General features: G+C 51.9%; 11 protein-coding genes across 11 annotated transcripts; 8 read left to right on the top strand and 3 right to left on the bottom strand.

The window, feature by feature from the left end:
• Positions 1–152: 152 nt before the first annotated feature.
• Positions 153–1,197, top strand: Z520_09118 (uncharacterized protein; the record flags this gene model as incomplete). Its single annotated transcript, XM_016779614.1, has 3 exons — positions 153–442; positions 516–963; positions 1,012–1,197. The coding sequence occupies 3 exons, from the start codon at positions 153–155 to the stop codon at positions 1,195–1,197; spliced, it is 924 nt and encodes a 307-aa protein (XP_016629325.1).
• A 682-nt stretch (positions 1,198–1,879) lies between these two features.
• Z520_09119 (uncharacterized protein) lies at positions 1,880–3,770 on the bottom strand (the record flags this gene model as incomplete). The annotated part of the gene is made up of 2 exons (XM_016779615.1): positions 1,880–2,359; positions 2,451–3,770. The coding sequence occupies 2 exons, from the start codon at positions 3,768–3,770 to the stop codon at positions 1,880–1,882; spliced, it is 1,800 nt and encodes a 599-aa protein (XP_016629326.1).
• Positions 3,771–4,600: 830 nt separating this feature from the next.
• Z520_09120 (uncharacterized protein) lies at positions 4,601–5,377 on the top strand (the record flags this gene model as incomplete). The annotated part of the gene is made up of 1 exon (XM_016779616.1): positions 4,601–5,377. The coding sequence occupies one exon, from the start codon at positions 4,601–4,603 to the stop codon at positions 5,375–5,377; it is 777 nt and encodes a 258-aa protein (XP_016629327.1).
• A 617-nt stretch (positions 5,378–5,994) lies between these two features.
• On the top strand, positions 5,995–6,640 carry Z520_09121 (uncharacterized protein; the record flags this gene model as incomplete). Its single annotated transcript, XM_016779617.1, has 5 exons — positions 5,995–6,067; positions 6,124–6,203; positions 6,270–6,395; positions 6,452–6,531; positions 6,580–6,640. 5 exons carry the CDS (start codon positions 5,995–5,997, stop codon positions 6,638–6,640), a joined length of 420 nt encoding a protein of 139 aa, XP_016629328.1.
• A 389-nt stretch (positions 6,641–7,029) lies between these two features.
• On the top strand, positions 7,030–8,218 carry Z520_09122 (uncharacterized protein; the record flags this gene model as incomplete). Its single annotated transcript, XM_016779618.1, has 2 exons — positions 7,030–7,078; positions 7,131–8,218. 2 exons carry the CDS (start codon positions 7,030–7,032, stop codon positions 8,216–8,218), a joined length of 1,137 nt encoding a protein of 378 aa, XP_016629329.1.
• Positions 8,219–8,775: 557 nt separating this feature from the next.
• Z520_09123 (uncharacterized protein) lies at positions 8,776–9,369 on the top strand (the record flags this gene model as incomplete). Its single annotated transcript, XM_016779619.1, has 1 exon — positions 8,776–9,369. The coding sequence occupies one exon, from the start codon at positions 8,776–8,778 to the stop codon at positions 9,367–9,369; it is 594 nt and encodes a 197-aa protein (XP_016629330.1).
• Positions 9,370–10,117: 748 nt separating this feature from the next.
• Z520_09124 (uncharacterized protein) lies at positions 10,118–11,935 on the bottom strand (the record flags this gene model as incomplete). The annotated part of the gene is made up of 1 exon (XM_016779620.1): positions 10,118–11,935. One exon carries the CDS (start codon positions 11,933–11,935, stop codon positions 10,118–10,120), a length of 1,818 nt encoding a protein of 605 aa, XP_016629331.1.
• Positions 11,936–12,467: 532 nt separating this feature from the next.
• Z520_09125 (uncharacterized protein) lies at positions 12,468–14,096 on the top strand (the record flags this gene model as incomplete). Its single annotated transcript, XM_016779621.1, has 1 exon — positions 12,468–14,096. One exon carries the CDS (start codon positions 12,468–12,470, stop codon positions 14,094–14,096), a length of 1,629 nt encoding a protein of 542 aa, XP_016629332.1.
• Positions 14,097–15,963: 1,867 nt separating this feature from the next.
• On the top strand, positions 15,964–17,520 carry Z520_09126 (uncharacterized protein; the record flags this gene model as incomplete). Its single annotated transcript, XM_016779622.1, has 2 exons — positions 15,964–16,419; positions 16,483–17,520. 2 exons carry the CDS (start codon positions 15,964–15,966, stop codon positions 17,518–17,520), a joined length of 1,494 nt encoding a protein of 497 aa, XP_016629333.1.
• A 728-nt stretch (positions 17,521–18,248) lies between these two features.
• Z520_09127 (uncharacterized protein) lies at positions 18,249–19,250 on the top strand (the record flags this gene model as incomplete). The annotated part of the gene is made up of 2 exons (XM_016779623.1): positions 18,249–18,631; positions 18,896–19,250. 2 exons carry the CDS (start codon positions 18,249–18,251, stop codon positions 19,248–19,250), a joined length of 738 nt encoding a protein of 245 aa, XP_016629334.1.
• Positions 19,251–19,476: 226 nt separating this feature from the next.
• On the bottom strand, positions 19,477–21,233 carry Z520_09128 (uncharacterized protein; the record flags this gene model as incomplete). Its single annotated transcript, XM_016779624.1, has 6 exons — positions 19,477–19,675; positions 19,758–19,801; positions 19,871–20,379; positions 20,424–20,676; positions 20,736–20,983; positions 21,053–21,233. The coding sequence occupies 6 exons, from the start codon at positions 21,231–21,233 to the stop codon at positions 19,477–19,479; spliced, it is 1,434 nt and encodes a 477-aa protein (XP_016629335.1).
• Positions 21,234–21,402: the final 169 nt, after the last annotated feature.

Genomic DNA, 21,402 nt, shown 5'->3' on the forward strand with positions numbered 1-21,402 from the left:
TCCGCCCATTCCGCTTGCCTCAAAGAGAGGATTCTTGGCAGCTGAACTCGAACATCCTCACCTACGCGTCTGAACGTCTCTTCTATCGTGAGTATTGCTCTGTCCTTGCGAAAGACTGACACTGTCTTACTTTAAATACCTCGAAGATCACAATGAGCTTCAGTCGACAGTATGCTGAAGGCATGAGAATATTCGGGGACGGACACGCGTTATATAAGCCAGAGATCTCGGAGAGTCTCCAGCCTGGAGATGTTGGCTATTTTGACTCTACGGCTCGGTGGAACCCGCTCGCTAGTCTCAGTGATCCAGCTTCCCTAACTTTGTTGAACCTGCAAAGTCCGACTGAGCCCCTGGAGCGAGCACCTTCTCTCAAGATAGCTGGCTGGGGCCCAAGAACAACTGAATCGGTCAAGAGGAACGTGCTTGATGGCGGTGTCGAACTGTAGGTCACATTGTTAAATTATACAACGCTCTTTCCAGACGTGTATAAGCTGACATCGACTCTGCGTTTGAAGTACCAATGCTGGGCTTCCTGTTGAGGCGAGTGTGAAAGTCGAATACCTATCCGACTCGGGTTTTGGGGCGATTCTCCTTACTAGCAGTCCCATCACGCGGGAAGGTTACTACTTCGACTCACCATTTAGAACATGGATCAAAGCGAACAGCAAAGCCTTGCTTGAGGGTCCCAGAGGGACTGATATCGCAAAGTATGGTATCGTTGTTGTAACTCAAACCTTTAGTACGAAGAAAGCCGGCATTACCGCCTGGGGCAGGTCTGGTCATGGGGCCTACGTCGGCTTCAGCTCTGGGACTCTTGGTGTAGGATCGCTGCAAGCAAATTGCGGGTGGTTCACGGGTAACAGCGCCTCAGGCTGGTCTGTGTATGGCGGCGAGGCATTGGAAGAGGAGCAGGTGGTCTTCATAGCCGGCCTTCGATACCACAAGTCAAGAAATCCGTTTGCGGTAGGTCCTTCTATACAAGGGAGGAGCCAATAACTGATAAAAACGCAGAATCAGCTTCACGAAAGTTCAGAATTCACGAGCGGTCCTTTTGCACACAGAAGTGCTGAATCTCACGAGGGTGATATTATCCTTGAGACGATCGATGACAATCAAGTGCTGTTCGAAATTCAGCTTATTGGCCAACCCTTGGATCGCCCGGATGAATCTGACGACGAGAATGATGATGCAGATTAGCATTGCTAGAAGATGTACGGACGTAGAACCAAAACCGCGCGTTGGTACATTCAAATCTTCTACGATCTCGGTCGATGCTCTTCCGACGTACAAGCAGAGACTGGTCTCCCCTCACAAAGTTGATACTCGTTATGGTAGTATTTGAAGAGGGTGTCATTATTGAACTCTGGGGTTCCAGTTCATGAGGATTCGATTATCTGATTGACTGTCTGTCTGTGACTGTCTCTTATCAACACGTTGTGAGCATTCACGGACTGCTCTTCTTGCAACTGTTCCTTGCCGGAAACACGCCGTGCAATACCGCAGATAGTTTAGGTATAGTTGATAACTTGGGGGAAGTACAGTATTTGCGTGTTCGACGTTTGCCTATGGTGAGTGTGGCTGAGCAACTTCCTGAGCCTCCCTGTGCCAAGTGCAGAGAGCCTAGTCTGGCTCCTTTCGCGGAAGTTTCGCCTGACTACCTAGGTAGTTCGTCACCATCATGGCACGTCCTTACTACCTGACCAGAACTCTTTGCCATTGGACCTCCCAGGTTCTACATTAATTGGCGTATACAGCGCTGTTCGGAGCAAGAGACCCGTGAGAGCACAATATCAATGACCTGGACCGCCTCGAACCCTGGAGGGAACAGCGTATGTACTAATATGGACCAAATTCTGCATCCACCCGACTTTGTTTTCGCCTAGTCCATAGGACCACTGATCTCAGTCTGTCCGTCCTGTCCGTCCTGCCCGTCCTGCCCGTCAAAATCGACAAGGTGGATAGTAATATACGCCCTCGCTGCCGTCACGAGCCCGCAAACCACCCAAACAAATCCAAATGCTAAATATCCCACTGGGAGCCAGTATTTGTTTGCATTCTCAACCGCAAGCGGGGTAAGGCGATTCAGTTCGACGTGTTCGGAATCCGAGGCGAAAAGGAGTTGACATCTGCAGCTCCTATAGACTCCAGCTAGTTGTAAAATAGTGCCAATGGTGAGCACAGCTGCATTGGCACAGACGAAAAGCCAGTAAGTCATCTTCAGTCCTGCTTTCAGATATTGGTATCCTTCTTTGCGTAGCATCCACTGATAGGTAACGTGCAGGGCCGGAGCCACCAATGCAAGAATCCCGTAGAGGAGGAAATTGAATGACAAGCAATCTAAACCGACAGTAGGAGTGTTCTGTAGATCATGAAGAGTTAGTTTGAGGCAGCAGTGCTAAACAGAGTTCCGTTTGGGACCAATTCGGGCTTTCAGGACCATGCTAACTTACATATGAGACAATAATGGCGCACGCCGTTGGTATCGCGACGCAAATCCATGCAGAGGAGTGGTAAATGAGCACCTTCTCTAAACTGAGGGATGGGTATTTAACTTGAGGGCGTCTTTCCCAGTCAACGCCATGCTCAGCCTTCTTTAGCTGGAGTAACAAGACTTGGCTCGAGCTTAACTCGGAGAGGGTCTTATCTGGCGTGTTCTGGATGTCCGCCAACCATTTATCCCATAGCTTCTCGTTGAAGTAGCGCTCGCGGAGCGGAAGACTTCGATCGGAGAGTCTAATATATTGGCCCAGTGTGGTCTTTGTCAAGCCGGCATTAACACTGCTGGCGAAGCAATTTGCAGCCACAGAGAGAATCACCAGCCAAGAGTACCAGATGCCGAAAGCCAGCCCGTTGGCAGTGTCGTTGTCGCCAAGCATGGTGTAAGCATTATAAAAGACTGATGCTGTCACAGCAAGGAAGAGGATCGTAGGCAAGAAGACGGCCTTGAAGAAGTCCGTCCGGGCTTCGATGAGAGTCCTGATGGCGTTTTCAACCGATGCTTGGACTTCGAATGTGTCATCCACTCCTTTATCTGACTCTGGCGAGACTGCTATGTTGAGTTCACTGGGCATCTTCCTCAGGGGCATAGCAATATCGTTTTGATCGTTTTGATCGGTTTGTACGTTTTGTACATGGCCCATCTCTCTTTCAGCTCTTTGTGCATGGTGTCCTTGCGTGAATTCGGTGTCGTCAAAATCGGTGTCGCCAACCAGAATGACCACCCATTTCAGAAGCTCAAGCCAGCGGTTATAGCGCAAATGCTTTCTTTTGGCTTCACCACGTTTAGCTTCACGACGCTTTATGCCGATTTCACGCAACATTGTAGCATCGGACCGTATCTCTGAAAAGGCACCAAAAATGGCACTTGCTGGGTCGCCTAGCAGATTGATCCATTCCTGCGTATAACTTCGCACAAAGTGCCAGAAGCGTCGGCAGGCGTCGGCAGGCTTGCTCAACCTTGGATCTGTTTTCAGCTTTCTGATTTCGCCAAACGGACACAGCAAGAGAAGGCCAATATAAGGTGCAACCCAACTAGTCAGAGGCTGCAGCCACTGTGATAGATCGCTCGGCTGGCTACCGGGACAGTTTGCTTTGCACCATCCCATGGTGACATTCACCGACGGGAACGTGGTTCCTTGAGCGTAAGTGTCTGTGTCGTTCAGGGCGCAGGCATCCCACGGGTTCTTGTAAAGGGGTATTCGTATCTGAGGCATTCGGGCGGCCTTCATGCAACAAATGTTGCCATCGTAGGCTAAGGCCGAAGCTGCCATGCAGGCCAAGATGAGCAACATCCCTGCACCTGCTGCTCGAAACGTTGGTAGGGGTGCTCGGAGAGCTGGAAGAGTCATTCTTTTTGCGAACACCGTGTTGGGAATTGAACGGGTAAGTCAAGGAACAGCAAAGTTCGTCGCAACATCCATTTGCCTCGTTGCTGTTCGGACTCGTGCAAAGAAGAACGAAAGTCCTTATGTGTCGCCCACAGTTCTGTTTGTCTGTGATGAGGCTGAATCGGACCCTTCGGCACACCATGGACTGGGTAGCTTGACATTTCTTTCCACTAACGAGGTGGAAAAGCTCCGTCTCCTGTGATGTGTGGCCGCTACGCCTCCAGATTGACGGAGCAAAGGCAGTGGTCTCGCACAAGTGTGCTTGTGGCGACCACTGGAACTAACAGGAGCAGGGCACATGCCCGGATTGGGGCTGCGCTTCGGCTGCAGGAACACGAATGCGGCATCTTGCATCGTCGGTCACCATTCCTGGCGCGTTGTGGCAGCGTCTTATTCGCTCGACCGTTTACAACGTCGCGTAACTTGGACCTTTGGAGTCTCAGTTTGCTGTTCTCGGGTCGGATCATGCCGGGGGTGGAAAAGAGGACCGGAGGAGGTGGTTGCTGAAAGGATATGCATTCTCAGCCTGACTGCCCCCCTTCCTTCGCTCACCATGTACAAGATGCTCATCTGGGATTCATTCGCTTGAGCCTCTTCTTATTTTTGCTCGACTCCCAAAGGTCTGGAGAACACTCAGCAGAATGACAACCAGCTTGAGAATCTCCGCGCTTTTGCCCGTTTTGCACATCCTCACGGACCTTACACATGCGAACATGCAATTGTCTCAACGCCAGACAATCAACTACACCCAGCCGATCGATGTCTCCAAAATCCCGACGTGTCCCACCGCAACCTGCAAATCCGATCCGTTAGGAAGCATATCTCCCAACGGGTGCACGCCTGTAACTGCGTCGACACAGCTATACAACAGGAGCTGCTATTGCGCCCTCAAGGATCCGCTCTACTGCGCATGGGAATGCACTTGGTGGGAATGGATGTTCACAGAGGACTGGTTCGTGAAAGAATGCGGGCCAAACTCTGACAGGCTTTCGTACGACGGGCTGCCGGCCTGCGCGCAGGGTTGTCTACATGAGCAGCTCGTCTATTATGGCTGCGTCACCGAAGGCCGCAACTGCTTCTGCATCCAAGGTAGTCTGTTCAATTGCCAGTCGAACTGCCACAAGGAGAGCGAGACCATCGCCATCCAGCACTGGCTAATGGCCCAGTGCGGCATCAGTAAAGCGTTGGCCGAGAAAGGGACGTTGGAAGGTGTGTTCTATGGCTCTACGGCCGACCTTCCTGAGTTGAAAGAGTCACTTGCTGTTTTCCGGCCAAGAAGAACGAAGTTGAAGTGGTACGAGGTTGGTGCAATTGTGCTGCTTTGCATCACTGTCCTGGTGGGAGTAATCATGTGGATTGATCTCCGCGTGCGGCAGAGGAAACAGTCTCAGGCAGGGATGGTAGAGACCCAGGAGGAGAATGCACATTCATCGCGGCTTTGGGGGACGGGCACTTCGTGGAAAGCTGTTCCGGGAGACGTTGAGGGCTGACAAAAGATAAAGCCCCAACAGGATCTGATGGGAAGATACCTGGCTGATAACACGCGAGAGAGGGGTCAACGCCAACGATTTGAGATGGGAGTAGGTACCGGACGAGTAGGTTGTTTAATAACGGGTGCGTATCTCACGCCCAAGGCGTTCGAGGTCCGTTTAAAAAAGGTACAGTAGACTAGCTCCCTAGGGTGATTTCGGTGACAGTGGATATTATAGAGTTACTAAGAAGTACCTCGTAGGCACGGACAGCACGGACGGCATCATGCAGTGACCTCGGGACTTACTAGTAGGTCATATGCAGTGGGTGCAATACGTACGAGGTACGAGGTACTAGTAGTAGTAGTTACCTATCTACTAGGTACCTAGTAGGTATCTGGTACCTAGTAGGTACATGGTACGTAGATGCTCTCTACGGGGTATTATTACAGCCGCCAAGGCTGCGTCCCCGAGTGACGACTTCTGGTTCTCACGAGGCTGCGGCGCGTGCCCGCCTTCTCAAGTTTCTTTCTCCATCCACCCCTCAAGTATCTTTCCCTGCCACCACTACTGATCCGACGAAGAACGATTCACATTTGGACGCAAAGTTGATAGTACACCTTCGACATCTCTTCATCATGGGTGCTAAAATGCCACGAAATTTCCGGCTCCTGGAGGAGTTGGAAAAGGGCGAGAAAGGGCTGGGTGCAGGTATGCGACTGCCTGCGTATGGTTCTCAAGGGACAGTGGTTCTTACACTCGTACAGAGGCGTGCTCGTATGGACTGGCCGACAGTGATGATTTGATGATGACCAACTGGAACGGCACCATCCTCGGACCTCCTCACGTATGGCGCCCATGTCCCCCGTTGTTTCCATTGGCGGGCAGATTGAGCTGACTCTTTGCGACCCAGAGCGTCCACGAGAATCGCATCTACAGCGTCAACATCCACTGCGGCGAACAATATCCTGACCTCCCACCTACCATTCAGTTCGTGTCTAGGGTAAATCTGCCCTGTGTCGATCAAAAGACTGGGAAGGTGAGAGGATAACATTCCGGAAAGATTCCTGCACATTCTAAACAACTGGGGATCAGGTTGATCCATCAAAACTCCCTTGCTTGGCGAACTGGAAACGAGACTACACTATGGAGACCATTCTGATCGAACTCAGAAGGTATGTTGGGATACATCCTCGTGCGAGCAGGGTGACTGATTTCTGCAGGTACATGGCTCTGCCACAACACAAGAAGCTTCCACAACCCCAAGAAGGCACCACTTTCTAAGTCATTCAGTTGGGAGCATGGTTTTATGGAGTTGGGCTTGCAAACGTACAGCGATGGATCATGAGCTCTTATGAATGCATACTTGGCGTCGGGTATTGTTCATAGCATCATTGTAGCTGCCGGCAGAGAGGTGATAGCAAAGTGACACATGGCTTGCAGTGTCCATCAGTCCCTTGCAATTCGACTTTCCCTCTGGATCTTGGATGTATTGCGATAGCAACAAATCACCCCGTGCCTGGGCATTCGACTTCCCCTCAAACTCAGGCTCGGCACACCTGCCTGAGAACTATTCGTTGGTGTCTCGCAAGGCTGGCTCATTGGTATTTCAATTCTTCGCTGCCAGAGTCCATATACCTTTAAAATATCCCATCTGCATCTGAGATGTGCGGATGCCACGTCTCCTTGCTCCTCACAAATCGGGGCTTCATCGACTAGCATGTAGGTGCGGAATTCGTGATCTACATGGAGGGTTACTAACGCGATACTGCAGGTTTTTCACTATACAAAGCTCTCCTCCGGGAGAGCACGCGAGTCGGCGCGGCGATTGATAACCCTGCCGTAGCCAGAACTCTTCAATCCTTGATTCGTTTCCGCTTTGATCGAGACCGCAAGTTGCTCTCCCCTTCACAGGTTGCCAACGGGCTAGAGGCAGGCCATGGCGCCCTCTCGCTCCTCCGCGCATGCGCCAGGAAATCCAGCGATGCCTTGAACAGGCTGAGCCAAACCCTCGAGCATGTAGCTCTACAAGCAGAATCTACAGCCAAATATCGCGCCGAACTCGCCTCGCGATGGAAACCTCCTCCGCCCTCAAGACGTCCCCATCTGGAGAACCTGCGCCGCGTGGCCAACAAGGCAAACCACATCTCCACTCCTGACAACCCGCGCATCTTTCAGCACCCGAGACCAATATCTGAGGTGAAATCGGGTGTCCGCAAAGTGCCCAATCTGATCTTGGCCCAGGGGATCCCACTCTTGAAATATCCTGGCCCTACTCCGGTGTTGTTGAATCGGGTTTTAACCAGTAAGATCAAGTGGGGAGTTCGGAAGTGGGCACAGCATCTGGACATTGGGGAGAAGATTCAGCTCGGCGAATGGGAAGACGAATGGGATTCCATCCTGGCCCGAAAGCATGGCATCATGGAGACATGCGAGGGCGCAACTGCGAATGAACAGCAAGGACGGGGCGGCGAATTGGTGGAAGCGGACTTCATCCGGTCCTCGTCGGAGCACAATATCCGTTTCGCCAGTCTCGACCGAGCCTACACCAAGGATGAGAAAGACATCTACCAGCCGCTAGCCCGCTCCAGTCCCGCCGCCACTCCGGGAGGATCATGGACACTGGCGCTCCGCCAGGTTGACCGACAACTCGAGCTGGCCGTGCAGGCGCGCGGACGTCAGTACGCGGAGCTGGGGGACAAGTATTGGCAGGTGATACTGAAGGAGAGAGCGTTGAAGGAAATGGAGAGGAGAGAGCGGAAGCATGCAAGGAGGATCGCGCGGAAGCAGGCGACGAGTGATGACTTGGCCCTTGAAGAGCGCGCTGAGGCTGTCAGTAGCGTTTCTTCTGGCTTTCTATGAAAACTCCAGTCCACGCCAAATAACTGTCCTCATTGAATCTGAACATGAGACGAGCAATCGCTTCTGTGCATCGATCATAATTGCAAACAGGCACCAAGGTCAATAGGCGTCATTGACTGTTGTATGGTCACATTTCCTGAAGTGGCGATGACATAATGTGGCCGCAGCCTTGTTCCCTCTGCCCTCTCCGCAAGCTGCTTTGATATAGCAACTTTATCTTGTATCTACAGCTACAGCTAATTATTCAGTATCGGGATCTTGCATTGGCTTCTGAGGTTAAGCCATAGGCCCTTGTAATTTAATTAATGTCTATTCCACCTCCCACCTTATTTGAAATCACCTGACAATCGATCAAGCTGGCGTGGTTCTGGATTTCACCACCTGCTTCTGAGACGACTTCGCACTCTCCTCCGAGTAATAAAATCTCCAGCTCGCAACCCCCCAACCAGAGTGCTGCTGCTCCCCCATCCCTCCCACCCTCCTCTACCCCCGACCCATCTCGAGGTCCTCCAGCCCGGACTACCGGAGCTCAGGGCCGCCGGCGTCCCGGTCTGATAATGTCCAAACCGACCGCACCGCCACCGAACCTCACGCCGCAATTCTGCTTCAACACCCGCGTTCTACGAGACTTCCTGCGCCTCTCCCGCGCCAGCATCGACGACAGCATCTCCACCAACCTCAACGCATTAATAACGCCCTCTTCCACCTCACCCTTTGACCCGAATTCCACCTCCATCCGCAATCCCTCACTACCCTCGTCCCTCACTCGCGCACCCATCCCGCGCGAAACAACCCGCACATTCCTGCACTCGGTGCTCTTCCCGTCATGGAACGTCCGCTCGGACGTGATCTCGTACTGCACCAGCATCGCCACGTCTCCGGACCCAAACGACCCGGACCTCATCGAGCGCGAGGCCCTGAATAGACGGGACGCCGAGCGCATCGTCAACGAGCGTCTGGACCCGTACTCGGGGAGGTTTTTCCCCCGAGAGTCCCGCGCCGAGATGCTGGCCGACGTGCTGCGGAATGAGAATGCGGTCGAGAAGATTGTGAGGAGCAGGACGTGGGGGATTGTGCAGGAACGGTGCGAGGGGGTCGAGGAAGCGAGTTGGGAGGAGGCGGTGAATGGGTGGAGGGAAGGAAAGAGATAACCACATACATCGGTTTATAAGAAGCCCTGATGAACGACAAAACTATATCTCGGGTATAACTGGGTCTTGTCGAACGCGACGCCACCCTGCAGCCGGCCCCGGCTTGTGGTATAAGATGCCGGGGCAGAATGGATGCGAGCCAGGTGAAAACCTCCAACTTGCGCCGTTCTAACATACCTGGGCGCTAACGGGAGAGTGCTCGACTATACCATACCAAAGCGGCCGCTCTGTCAGAGTACCTAGGTATAGCTGATAGTATAGATGAACGGACAGAGCGCAGAGAGGTCAAAGTCGGTTGGTTGATGGGCACCTCCAAGGGCCACCTCCAGACGGGCATCAAACCCTGTCTATACGAAAAGGCCTTTCTTCGTCGACAATACTCAAGCCGGGCAACTGATTCGGAACCTCGAGTCTGGACGACAACATGATGCCTTCTGTGCACGTTATATTCGCCCAGTGGAAGGAAGCAGGGAAGGCAAAGCGCCATATCAAAGAGGGGGAAAAAAGAAACTCTAGTCAAAAAAGCCATCTCACGGTCTGAGCATTGTCATATAGATCGTTCCTGGGCCGGGTCATGTACAGACATCTATCCACTGTATATCCCAGGACTCAAACAGCCAGGGTATCAGAATCACATCTACCCCTTGATCTCGTTTCGTCTTTGTACGCTGTGCACTAGCAAGATATAGCGTCAACTCCACAAAATCAAAGCACGTCTAGTTCTTGACCATATGTTTCTAGACCACCTTCACCATCCACCGCCGCTTAACCCGGCAATACTCGCGATGCGCTCCGTATCGCTCATCTTGCTGGCGGGCTTGTTCTTGCCCACGTCGCTCTCGACTTCTCGGAAAGTTGTGTATGCCAGCTTTGAGAGTGGTACGTTGACGAGGCGGGACCAATGGTACAGAAACTCGTGGACTTCGGTGGTGTTGATTCCGTTGATGATTGTTCGTTCGCTCTTCTCGTGCCCGCTCAGATAGCTGATGCCATTCGTCATCGTTATGTCCTCTCCTTCTTCCTCGCTTGTGTTGATGTCCTCCGAAGAATCAGCCGAGTAATAAGCCTCATCCACGAGTCTCAGCCATTCCTTCTGACTCTGCGGCCCACTCACACTGTTGACCACATCATCGCTCCGTGTCTGGGGCAGTGTGTCCACCACGTCGTCAACCTTGATTTGGCCGCCGCCGTTCGTACAACCCCCAGGGCAAGCCATGACTTCCACATAAGCGTAGTCACTTGCAGCACCGCTTCCGCCTGTCGGATTCATTCGTCTCGCAGCGCCAGGCAACTTGCTCTGTCGTGCGGGTTTCAATTTCCTGACGAGATTTTGAATGTTTCGAAAACCGTAATATCGTGCACACTTCATAAGAGCTTGGCCTGTGGGGGCAACGAGGGAGTATTCCACCACATCAGCGTTGCGACCCCGTTGAACGGAAATGGTAGAGCCTGGGTGGCGGGATTGTTCCGTTGAGAGAATGTGGTAAAGGTAACCGCCTGAAGAGCCGGCAGTCACACTTTGCTCTTGGTTGTGCTGTCGGCGTTGTTTGGGGAAGAGGAAGCGCGAGACGTCTGCGTCTGGAAACGGAGTGCGTTCGGCGGATGAGAGAGGTCTGAGTGGAAGGTTGGAGAGTTGGATACCGCGAGCCGAGGCGAGGGAGAGAAGTTCACGGGAAGTGATCACACAATCGACGTCTCGTATTGGAGGCGAGCCAGTGTCCATTGGATCGGAATGTCGCCACCAGCGATCTGTGAGTTCTTCTCTGCTGGCTTCAAGTTTCTTGTCAAAACAGGGCATTATGGCCAAATGCCATATCTGCGAGGGGTGGATGTCCAACGTCTTGCTCAGCACTGACTTGAGCAGTGTGCCCGACAACGCCTGTGGAGATTTCAATGCCGAGAGGTGCGGAAGGATGTGAGGGTGTGTCTTCTCTGCGTAACATATCCAACCCGGACACGCTGAAGTCAGTATCGGCTTAGGCTTCGACCTTGCTGTTATTGAGTCCGCCACCTCTTCGGCTCCTAGGACCAGGCACGCTTCCCGGGCATGGTTGGTGTCCACCACATAAGTAAATCCGCTATTGTGCGGACCGCCTATCCGCAAGCCTTGTGAACCGCTAAGGAACTGTTCAATCATGAATCCAGCTCTTCGTTCGGAGATGCCATAAGTCGCAGCTAGACTGGCCCGAACCTGCGGGCTCACGCTGGCAACGAAGAGTTTCGCATTTGAAGGTGGGGATACGTGTCCATTCGTAAGGCCATTTTGCCTGTTGATAAGATACCGAACATCCAGCGACGGATATGAATCGAGTGTATTTAGAACTTCAGTATGCGACTGTAACGAAACGAGAACAGCCTCTGCAGAGGTAACACATCCGGAGCAGGCGAGGCAATCGGTTAGGGAAATCGAAGCTGGGGCTGGGTTCTTGGTCTGGAGCTTATCTTCGGTGGTCACTTCGTAAGGGTTGACGTCGTCGTCTTTCGGAAGTGTCTCGACCGGTTTTATGCAGGCGACACCAGGCGAAATGAAGTCGTTGAGGTCGTCTGCGGAGAGGATGGCGCTCATGGTTGCCAGTGGGTGGCGACCACGGCAGAGGCGAAGGATTGGGGTCGGAAGGAGGTAGAGGCACTCTCAACGTCCGTTTCGAAAGAGGAAATGTTGCAGCGCATAGGTCGTCGTCAATCTTGTTGAGAGTTGTATCAAAATCGCTATCTTGATGGTTGGACGCCGGAAGAATTATTAATGGCGAGATGGTGGATGGTGGATGGTGGATGGCACGATGGGTGCATAACTCCGATCGTCGGCCTCGAAAATCTAAAGTTCTACGAGGTACCGACTAGCCTAGTACAGCGGGACTTGACGTAGTGGCGAGGGTGGGTGAGTGACTAAGAACTTAGGTAAACAGCCACACAGCCATACAGCCACGTGACTGCTCACCCAATGTAGTACGAACCGGCGTCGGCCGGAAACTTGCACACCGTAGGCACTCGACCATGTGCACGCGACCAGCAAACCACCACGAACCATGCTTTTATTATGACACTTCATGCTCAGCGACCGAACAGCAGGAAAAACAGAAGAGGTGGAACTTCGAGACATGCCCCATATACACGATGATGCGTCTCCAGATGCCCCTCTCATCGCAGACCGCGGACAAGGCGGCAACCACGCTCCCTCGACGACAACGGCACAGTCCTCTGCAAATGCCTTCATATGGGCTTTGACGGTTTCTGCTTGCGTATCAGGACTGCTCTTTGGCTATGACACGGGAGTCATAAGCAGTACCTTGGTCTCGATCAGTACCGACCTGTCCTCTCGCCATTTGACGACCCTCGACAAAGGACTTATAACTTCTTGCACCAGTCTGTTTGCGCTCGCTGCCAGTCCCATTGCCGGCGTCTTGGCGGATAAGATTGGGAGGAAAAACATCATCTTATTCGCAGACGCCCTTTTCACACTGGGCGCTTTATGGCAGGCCGTCACAACGTCTGTTTGGGGGATGATACTGGGCCGAGGTGTTGTGGGACTAGCCATCGGAGGAGCCAGTCTCATCGTGCCTTTGTATATCTCTGAATTAGCACCCAGTCATCTAAGGGGCAGACTCGTTACGGTGTCTCTTCTCTTCATCACTGGCGGACAAGTCATTGCTTACTTGATCGGATGGGCCTTTTCCACCATGAAGGGCGGATGGCGGTGGATGGTCGGCTTAGGCTGTGCTCCGGCACTTGCACAGCTTGTCATGTTAGCATTCATGCCCGAGACGCCTCGCTATCTGGCCAAAGTGCAGAGAGAAACGGAAGCTCGAGCGGTCTTGAAGAGAGTCTATCACGGGATGGCAGACAATACCACCGACCTTGTCGACGAGACTATACACGCCATTAACAAGGAGCTGCTTGACGAAGAAGAGGCCCACGTCCAGCTCCGTCACTCGGCACAGTCCAAATCTGGGTTCTTGATCTCCCCAACCTTACAGTCTCTCCTCCTCCACCCTCCGCATGCTCGAGCGCTCACAATCACCTGCACATTACAAGGCCTCCAGCAACTGTGTGGGTTCAACAGCCTCATGTACTTCTCGGCTACCATCTTTCAACTCTTGGGCTTTCAATCGCCCACCTTGACATCACTCAGTGTCGCCGGGACGAACTTTTTGTTCACCATTGCGGCGTTTCATCTGATTGACCGGTTGGGCAGGAGGCGGATTTTGCTGCTCACTATTCCGGTCATGGTCCTGGCCCTTCTCCTGTGTGCTGGAGCGTTCTCATTCGTTCCTTTGCACTCAGGCGATAGGATAGAAACCACAGTGAATAGTCCTTCTGGAAACCCGGTTCCGCCTCTCCCCGCGATAGCCATCCTGGTCGCCATGCTTCTCTACGTCTCAACCTACGCTATGGGCCTCGGCCCTGTCCCCTGGCAACAATCCGAGCTTTTCCCGCTCTCCGTCCGTTCCCTAGGCTCCTCGCTGGCGACCGCAACCAATTGGTTCTGCAACACCGTCGTCGGCCTGACCTTTCTGCCCATGATGGATTTTCTGGGCGCGCAGTGGACGTTCGTCACGTACGCGGGCATTTGTGCGCTGGGCTGGGTGGTTGTATGGTCGATTTACCCAGAGACAATGGGATTGAGGTTGGAAGAAGTCGGCGAGTTGTTGAAGAACGGCTGGGGGGTCGACGAGAGTTTGGAACGGTTAGAGAGGTCTAGAGGGAGTACGAGTGCGTCAGCTGACTAGGCAGGCTGGGATAGACTGTTTTCGGCCTATTGGTAGGATACCCTGATAATTGATAGATTGTCGCATTGTTCCCAGAATCCCTCGTTGATTGGACTGCCCACCCAAGGTCCCTGCCGGCGACTCGGCCGCGGGAGCCATCGGGTCGTTCCCACGTAATTCGGCGTGCGAGATACACGTCAATGTGTGTCCGAGTGTGTGTGCTCCGGGTGGGCGAGCTCGATCAGGAACAGATGCTGTTGACTGTCGGAAGAGTCGCCTAGCGGCCAGCCACTGTAGGAGCAGAACAACCTACCATGAAGGGGGAACGCCGTCTCGTCGATGTTCCAATGATCCGGCAGACCTTGGGGCGGGCCTAGAAACGTTGCACTCCGAGCGTCCATGGGATCTTGGCTTGACGAGCGCAAGAGGACGGTTCGGTGAGATGGGTTTCGTGGCCCAGGTGTGCGGCGCAGAAGTACATGTACCATGTTCCGTTGATGTAGTGGGGTTCGGACAGCCAGAGGTCAGCGAAGGGTGGAGAGTTGGGAGCTGGGTCCCATACGGTTATTTTGTGGCAGAGACTGTTGTATATTTGGAGCTTGGGTTTTGCTAAATCGAGCATGAAGATTAATTTTCGAATGAGACAGTGCGAGTTTGATGGGTTTCCTATCGAAGCAAACGCGTGAAGCAATTAGGCCGTACCAAATAAGATGAGGTCCTCGTATGACGCCGAAGTACGAGGAGAAGGTAAGCATTTGACAAAACCAAGAACTCCAAATTGGACTAGGTAAGTCAAATAATCCTCAGCTTCACTGCGTAACAAAATGGCATTAGCCTGCCAAGTGATGCTGAGGTGTTCTCTCTCCTGATAACTTAACAGCTCAAATATTTGCTCGACTCTTTTAAGGCTCTCTTCTGCCTCGAGAAATGGATTATCGCATAGGTCTTGTACGGAGAGCTGTCTATCGAAGTACTGTTAGCTCTATCATCAATTACTTCACGCGTAGTCTGTGAATATGATGGGATTCGACGTTCTGATCATGATCGCGATGACTCGTTTCAACCTCCTCAAACGGAGCTGAAACTGCATATCATACGAATGTCGATCTAGCCGGTTGAGCGAGATCGAAAGGAGGCCGAGTTGCTGGGCAGGCTTCTACCGAGCCTGACTGCGCCATCCAACGGAATTTTACATCTCCTGGTTTTGGGAAAACGTCCCTCGTGTCACTGGATAGCAGCCCTTATTTCGCATGGAGCAGATCATAAGCAGAATGAAGGACTTTCCATAAACAGAGCTACAGGGTACTCTCAGGACGAGTTGGAACAAGTCCACCACAAATATGCGCTGTATTTCTCCTCGATCGAAACAAGGGCAATCCTGAAGCATAGTTGGACACCCTGTGGCGCCGATCCAGGCAATGCATCTTGTCGCAATTCCAGTCTTTATTTCCTTGTAATTTTCCCGTCTTTTGGTTGGCAATGGACTATGTCCGTGTGCAAAATACAAAACTGTAAATTACTATTGTGGCCTTTTCTTATTCCCAAAATTCGGCAACTGTTGGGCCAGGAGCCAAACCCACTTAAGGGGGGGACGAATAGTCCTGTTATAAGCTGATCTACGCTTTTCAACCGTCAAGTACAGAGGCACTTTATTCACTCTTTCCCAAGCCCACTTGAACAGGCTCCATCGACACATGGTGACTGCATAAAATATGAACTCACTCTACCTGCCCTTTTCGGAGACCATCTACATAGGTACTGAGCGGATTCAGCTCTGTACGACTCCACTCAGCAAAGGTATAAAGCGTGCCTACTTGAACCTAACCGATCCTCAACCATTCTACCCAGTCTCTCATCGTTGGTTTTTCCTCTGTGTCGCTTTTCAGTTATGTCTTCTTCGATGAATGACTCAATCAAGCATGACAGCCGAGAAGGCTTTCACTGGACTAAGAAAGATGGCTTGAAGCGGGGCCTTCCAAGCTCTAGTGTCATCCAGCCCGGGACAAACCTTCAGGCACACAACAACGTCTACGATACGACCATCATTGGTGCTGGATATACAGGTCTCACTGCTGCCCGAGACCTCACTACCTCTGGACTTAGTGTGCTCCTTCTGGAAGCACGCGACCGTATTGGCGGACGAACCTGGACCTCCACTATCAACGGACATCAGTACGAACTTGGTGGACAATATGTCCATTGGGGTCAGCCAAATTTGTGGCGAGAGCTGTCTCGGTACTCCATGCAGCAAGACATCGACGCATGCCTTGATCCCACTGGTGGACCCAACATCTCCACGGTTCTGACTAAAGAGGGGTTGAAATCAATGAGCAAGGAAGAAAACGTAAGCAGTTGCTAAGACTGATTAGAGCACAGTGGAGATTGCTAATATACCTGTTCCTTCCAGGCAGCAATTATGGATTCGGCCTTCCAGAAATTCATCAACATTGACGGTGACTTGGGTAAATCGATTATGCCACTTCCATATGATCCGACTCTTGTATCAGAAGCCGTTCATTTGGACGAGCTCACTCTGAAAGACCGTATCAATCAAATCCAGCAGGATCTGGAGCCGCTCGAGCGAACAATTCTCGAAGGCTTGCTTCTATCCCTGACCGGGGGCAAGCTTGAAACGACTGGATTTTTCGGCGTGTTGGTCCTCTGGGCCTTGTGCGCTTACTCCTTGGACTGCCTTGTTAGGGCAGCTGCGGCCTTCAAGCTTCGACGTGGCCAATCCGATTTTGCACGACGGTTCTTCCAGGAAGCTCTGGATTCACAAAAGCTGTCGTATGCTTTCAATTGCCCTGTCGCATCGGTCAAAGATCGCGTGGGTCAAATTGAAGTGATCACGAAAGATGGCTTGCACTTTTGGACGAAGAGGGTGATCTGCACAGTTCCACTCAATGTTCTTTCCAGCATTTATTTTGATCCACCTGTCCGGGAATTGTCTGATGATGTTCTTGCTGGAATCAACAGCAATCAAAGCACCAAGCTGCATGTAATAACCTCTTCGGGCGCTTTGAGTTCCTGGGACGGCTTGACGTATCCTCACAATAGGCTTGTTCACGCATCTGGGGAAGGCACTACATCGTGGGGAGATTCTCATCTTGTGTGCTTCGGAGCGTCGTACAACCACATCGATCCCGAAGATAATATCGAGGAAACTCTGGCTGCCGTCAAGATATTTCACCAAGACATTGATGTGAAGAGTATGGTATTTCATGACTGGAGCAAGGACGAATACTCCAAGGGAGGCTGGTGCTCGTATACCGCGACCGCGGCGACGAAATATCTCGGCAAGCTACGAGCATCTCGTGGGAAAGTGATACTGGCAAGTTCTGACTGGGCTTTAGGATGGCGAGGATTTATTGACGGAGCAATTGAAGAAGGCACTCGAGCTGCGTTTACAGTGAAGACTGAGTTGGCAAAGGAGCCCAAGGCATAGAGGTCTATTTGCCTACGTATTAAGTAGTGGAGTGGTTGGTCGGATGCGTCTGACAGATACGGAAAATAGTGGAGACTCTCACTCTACCTTTCGCATTAGGAAAGGCTTCCTCCGCACTGTTGATCCAGTTCGACTCCTCTTTAATCCCACCAGGTCTTGCACACAACTCTCTTCCTCCAAGCCCACCATTTGTAGAACAGCATCACTGACTTTTGCGCCATGGGAGTGCGCGATGGCTGCTACAACTGCAACAAGCGGCGAATCGTCTGTGACAAAACGGAACCACATTGCGTGAAATGCGCCAAGAAAGGGCTACAGTGTCCCGGGATTACCATTCGGTATCGTTTCAATGACGGCATCGCATCCCGAGGAAAATTGAGGGGTGTCTCTTTCCCAGTCATTCCGAGCTCTCACCCGAAGGTGAAGAAGTCTCTCCACGCAAGCAATAGAGCGAAGACGATTACAGGAAGTGGAGGCCACCAAAGCGATCATATTTTCAGGCCGAACTCGATCCAGGACAGGCGCCGTTCTACAGATATTCAATGTCTTGCTGGTGTCTCCACACACGATTATCTTACGCTGAATTCATATCAAGCAGGCTTGCAGCCAATAAGCGGCAAATCAAGACAACTTTTGAACCATTGTAGGTCTCATTTCCAGCCGCGTCCATTCTGACAGAAAATGCTAAACGTTGACGATGAAAAGTCTCGCAAGTCATCGCCCCAGGCATGGTAGTCGTCGATGGAGAACACAACGGATATCGCACGGTGATCCTTCCTCTTGCGGTGACAGATGCACTAGTGCAGACGGCCGTATCATCGACTGCTGCGTCTCACCTATGGCGACACGACCCCGAACTACGCGATAAAGCCGAGAGTGAGCGCATCAAAGTGATTCAAATGCTCAAGTCCGCGGCCTCATCCCACCAATGCAGCCAGAGGGTGTTTAGTGTTTCCACTTGGGCGACACTACTAGTACTCCTCGTGGGCGAGATGATTACCGGACGAGATGATTACAGATACCTTGTTCGAATGATAGGCTTAGTCAGGGCCAGCGGGGTGGACGATATAGGTTCCGAGACTCGTGGATTCTTGGAGACCCAGACAGATACGTGAGTTTTGACATGATGACGACTCCCATCACGTACCTTTCGAGTGACCACCATTTTACTGAGAATGCCACCCACGCACCATTTCAGTCTCATGCTGCTGGCCCAGCCCTTTCTAGGCACATCTGAATGCATGACCACGGTACCCTCAGAAAGCCATCTTTTTCAGCAAGTCGATATCTCACCACAATCCCTTCCAGATCCAAGAGATCGCCGAACAGCCAGTTCAGTCTTTGAAGCATACCAAATATGCCACCGTATCTACAGGAATCACCGCACGCCTTATACCTGTGGCCGTGGTAGGAGGGACACGATCGCTCTCGAACAGTTAAGGCGTCTAGTCAATCCTATACCACCTGATGTCTGCGGCGGTCACTCATTGGTATGGGTATACTTTATCGCCGCGGCCGAGAGCGGTAATGACGATGATGACGAAGGAGAAGCAGGAGCAGAAGAGGGGAATCGTGCTTTTTTCACAAGCAGACTTCGACACATCTACGCCGCGACAGGGGCTCGAAATATCCCCATGGGCCTTGCGATGTTGGACAAGTTATCGCATACGCGACATGTGACAGGGTGGCCGGATGCTCTTTCGATGATCGCTTCTTCCTTCGTTATGTGAGAGTGTAAGCAGATTTCGATTATGTTTCGGTAAGAATTCCTTGTAGTGGGGCTAGTTTACATGGCGATTGATTCCTTGTAGCATCGAGATCAAAACCTTGAGCGGAGATCAACAAGAATGAGGTTGTGCTCCGCTATGATAGGGATTTGAAACATCAAGTCCCAGTCTTTTCTCTGGCTATCTTCTGTAGGCATCCCGCCCTTGGGACACTCGCAACCCCTCAACCTTATAGATGACTCTCCCTTTGTGCACCCTGGAGTTCATTCTTAACAGTGAATGCGGCGTCCGTACCGGACTGTATTGCACCGTCGATGAAAGAGCGCCATCCACCATCAGCCCAGTCGGAATTGGCAAACAGAATGGGGCCATGCCTCTCCCTCAAGGTCTCAAGGTATTTGACTTCTGCGCCAGGTTGATACCATACCCTATCGTTGCACAGAAAAGTATCAGTTCGATGTCGGCAAGTTTGTTTTCCAACACGACAGAGGACAGAAATGAAAAACTCACCACGCTCCCTCTGCGAACTGATCCTTTGACCAATTATGCGAAACCTATGATATGGATCAGAGCCGTCAGCAAACCCTCCAATGTCATTGTCTTGTTGAACGGGAAAACCTTACTAGGCGCTCGACTTCCATTTCCGCAAACGCATTGACGGCTTTGAGTGTCTCCTCAATTTCTTCTTCCGCGTGAAGGTGGCTTTCAGAGCACCCGAAGAAGACGCAGTGCGTATTTCCAGATGGTGTGGTACCGTCGGCAGCGCCCAAGAGGAGTCTATTGTTCGGGTATGTGACTCCACCCCAAGACCGCATTTCGGGGTCCTTGATCTCTGCATGAAGCTTGGTGCACTGATTTACATGCTTATGTCTTATTGCGTCCAACTTCGCCTGGCTCAGAGCGGGATGGAATCGGACTTTGTCCAAGACATTCAGGGGTGCTGTGCATATCACGCGCTTTGCGCGGAATGTGAGACCATCTCGACTGAGAACCTTGACGATGTCACGCGAGGAGGAATCAACTCGAGTGATGACTGTGTTAAAAGAGTAAGATAGCCGTCCTGAGCTCAGTGCTTCTTGGAAGAACCGAAGCGCAAAGGCAGACTGTCCGCACTCTAGTTTTATGGCCAAGACTGTCTCAAGCAAGGTTGGGTAGTTGTAGTTGCCGGCAGCCCACCAACGAAGAAAGTCCAAGAACGACGAATTGTCTCGGGTGCCACCGCTGCAACCAGGACAACGGCCGAAACGGCGTTCCGTTCGTCATCCGTCAGATCGTTTTTGATTTGCTCGAGTCGATCTGCAACTGACATGTTCGCGTAGTTATTGAGAGTCTCGTTCGAATACTGGTCGAACGGGAGAGGCACGACGCTCTTGCCGAGATTTCCGTCAACGTTGGCGAACTTTTCGAGCGCGCGACTGAAGAGCTCAATCTAAATGTGTGTCAAGACAGAAAGCTCGGTCGCGAGTCAGGACCATTGTGGTTTCTTACCTCTTCTTGGTGGCTCATCTTCCTGGCCCCATGCTCGGTAACAAAGGTGAAGTAGTTTTTCTCCCGAGTATAGTCGGGAGAAAAGACCAGTTCAGCTTTCATTCCATAACGGGAGATCTCACGATAAACGTGAGGTTGGAACCAGTGTACCCAGGCTCCACCCAGTTCGAATTGGTATCCGTCGATTTCGGATGACCATGTACGACCTCCGACTCGGTCTCGTCCTTCGAGCAATAGAGTCTGGAAACCTGGGGCAAATGTAAGTCAGAACTGGGCCACTATGTTCACGCTCGAGGGAGAGAGTATGAGCAACAAACCGGCAACAGTCAGATCGCGTGCGGCAGTGAGGCCGGTATATCCAGCTCCAATTATCACAATATCAAAGACCTTGTCCAAGTTCTTGACACTTTGTGAAGGATTTATGACTCCTATACAGGGCAGGCCAGCCTTAACTCCTTCACGGCGAGTCCATTGCCACCCATCTCGTGATTTGGCCATTTTTCGGAATTAGTCAAGTTTCTGGTTGCTGCTTGAGCGTGTACTCGATTCTAAAACGGCTGAGAGATAGGGCAATGGGAAACTAATTAGAACTTGGCGAACAGTAAGAAGAGGTCGGTGTCCGTACTTCAAGTATCATCCGGCCTCTTGTACTTGAAGTCTAGCGGCG

Source organism: Fonsecaea multimorphosa (assembly GCF_000836435.1).
Source record: "Fonsecaea multimorphosa CBS 102226 unplaced genomic scaffold supercont1.22, whole genome shotgun sequence".
Lineage (NCBI taxonomy): Eukaryota > Fungi > Ascomycota > Eurotiomycetes > Chaetothyriales > Herpotrichiellaceae > Fonsecaea > Fonsecaea multimorphosa.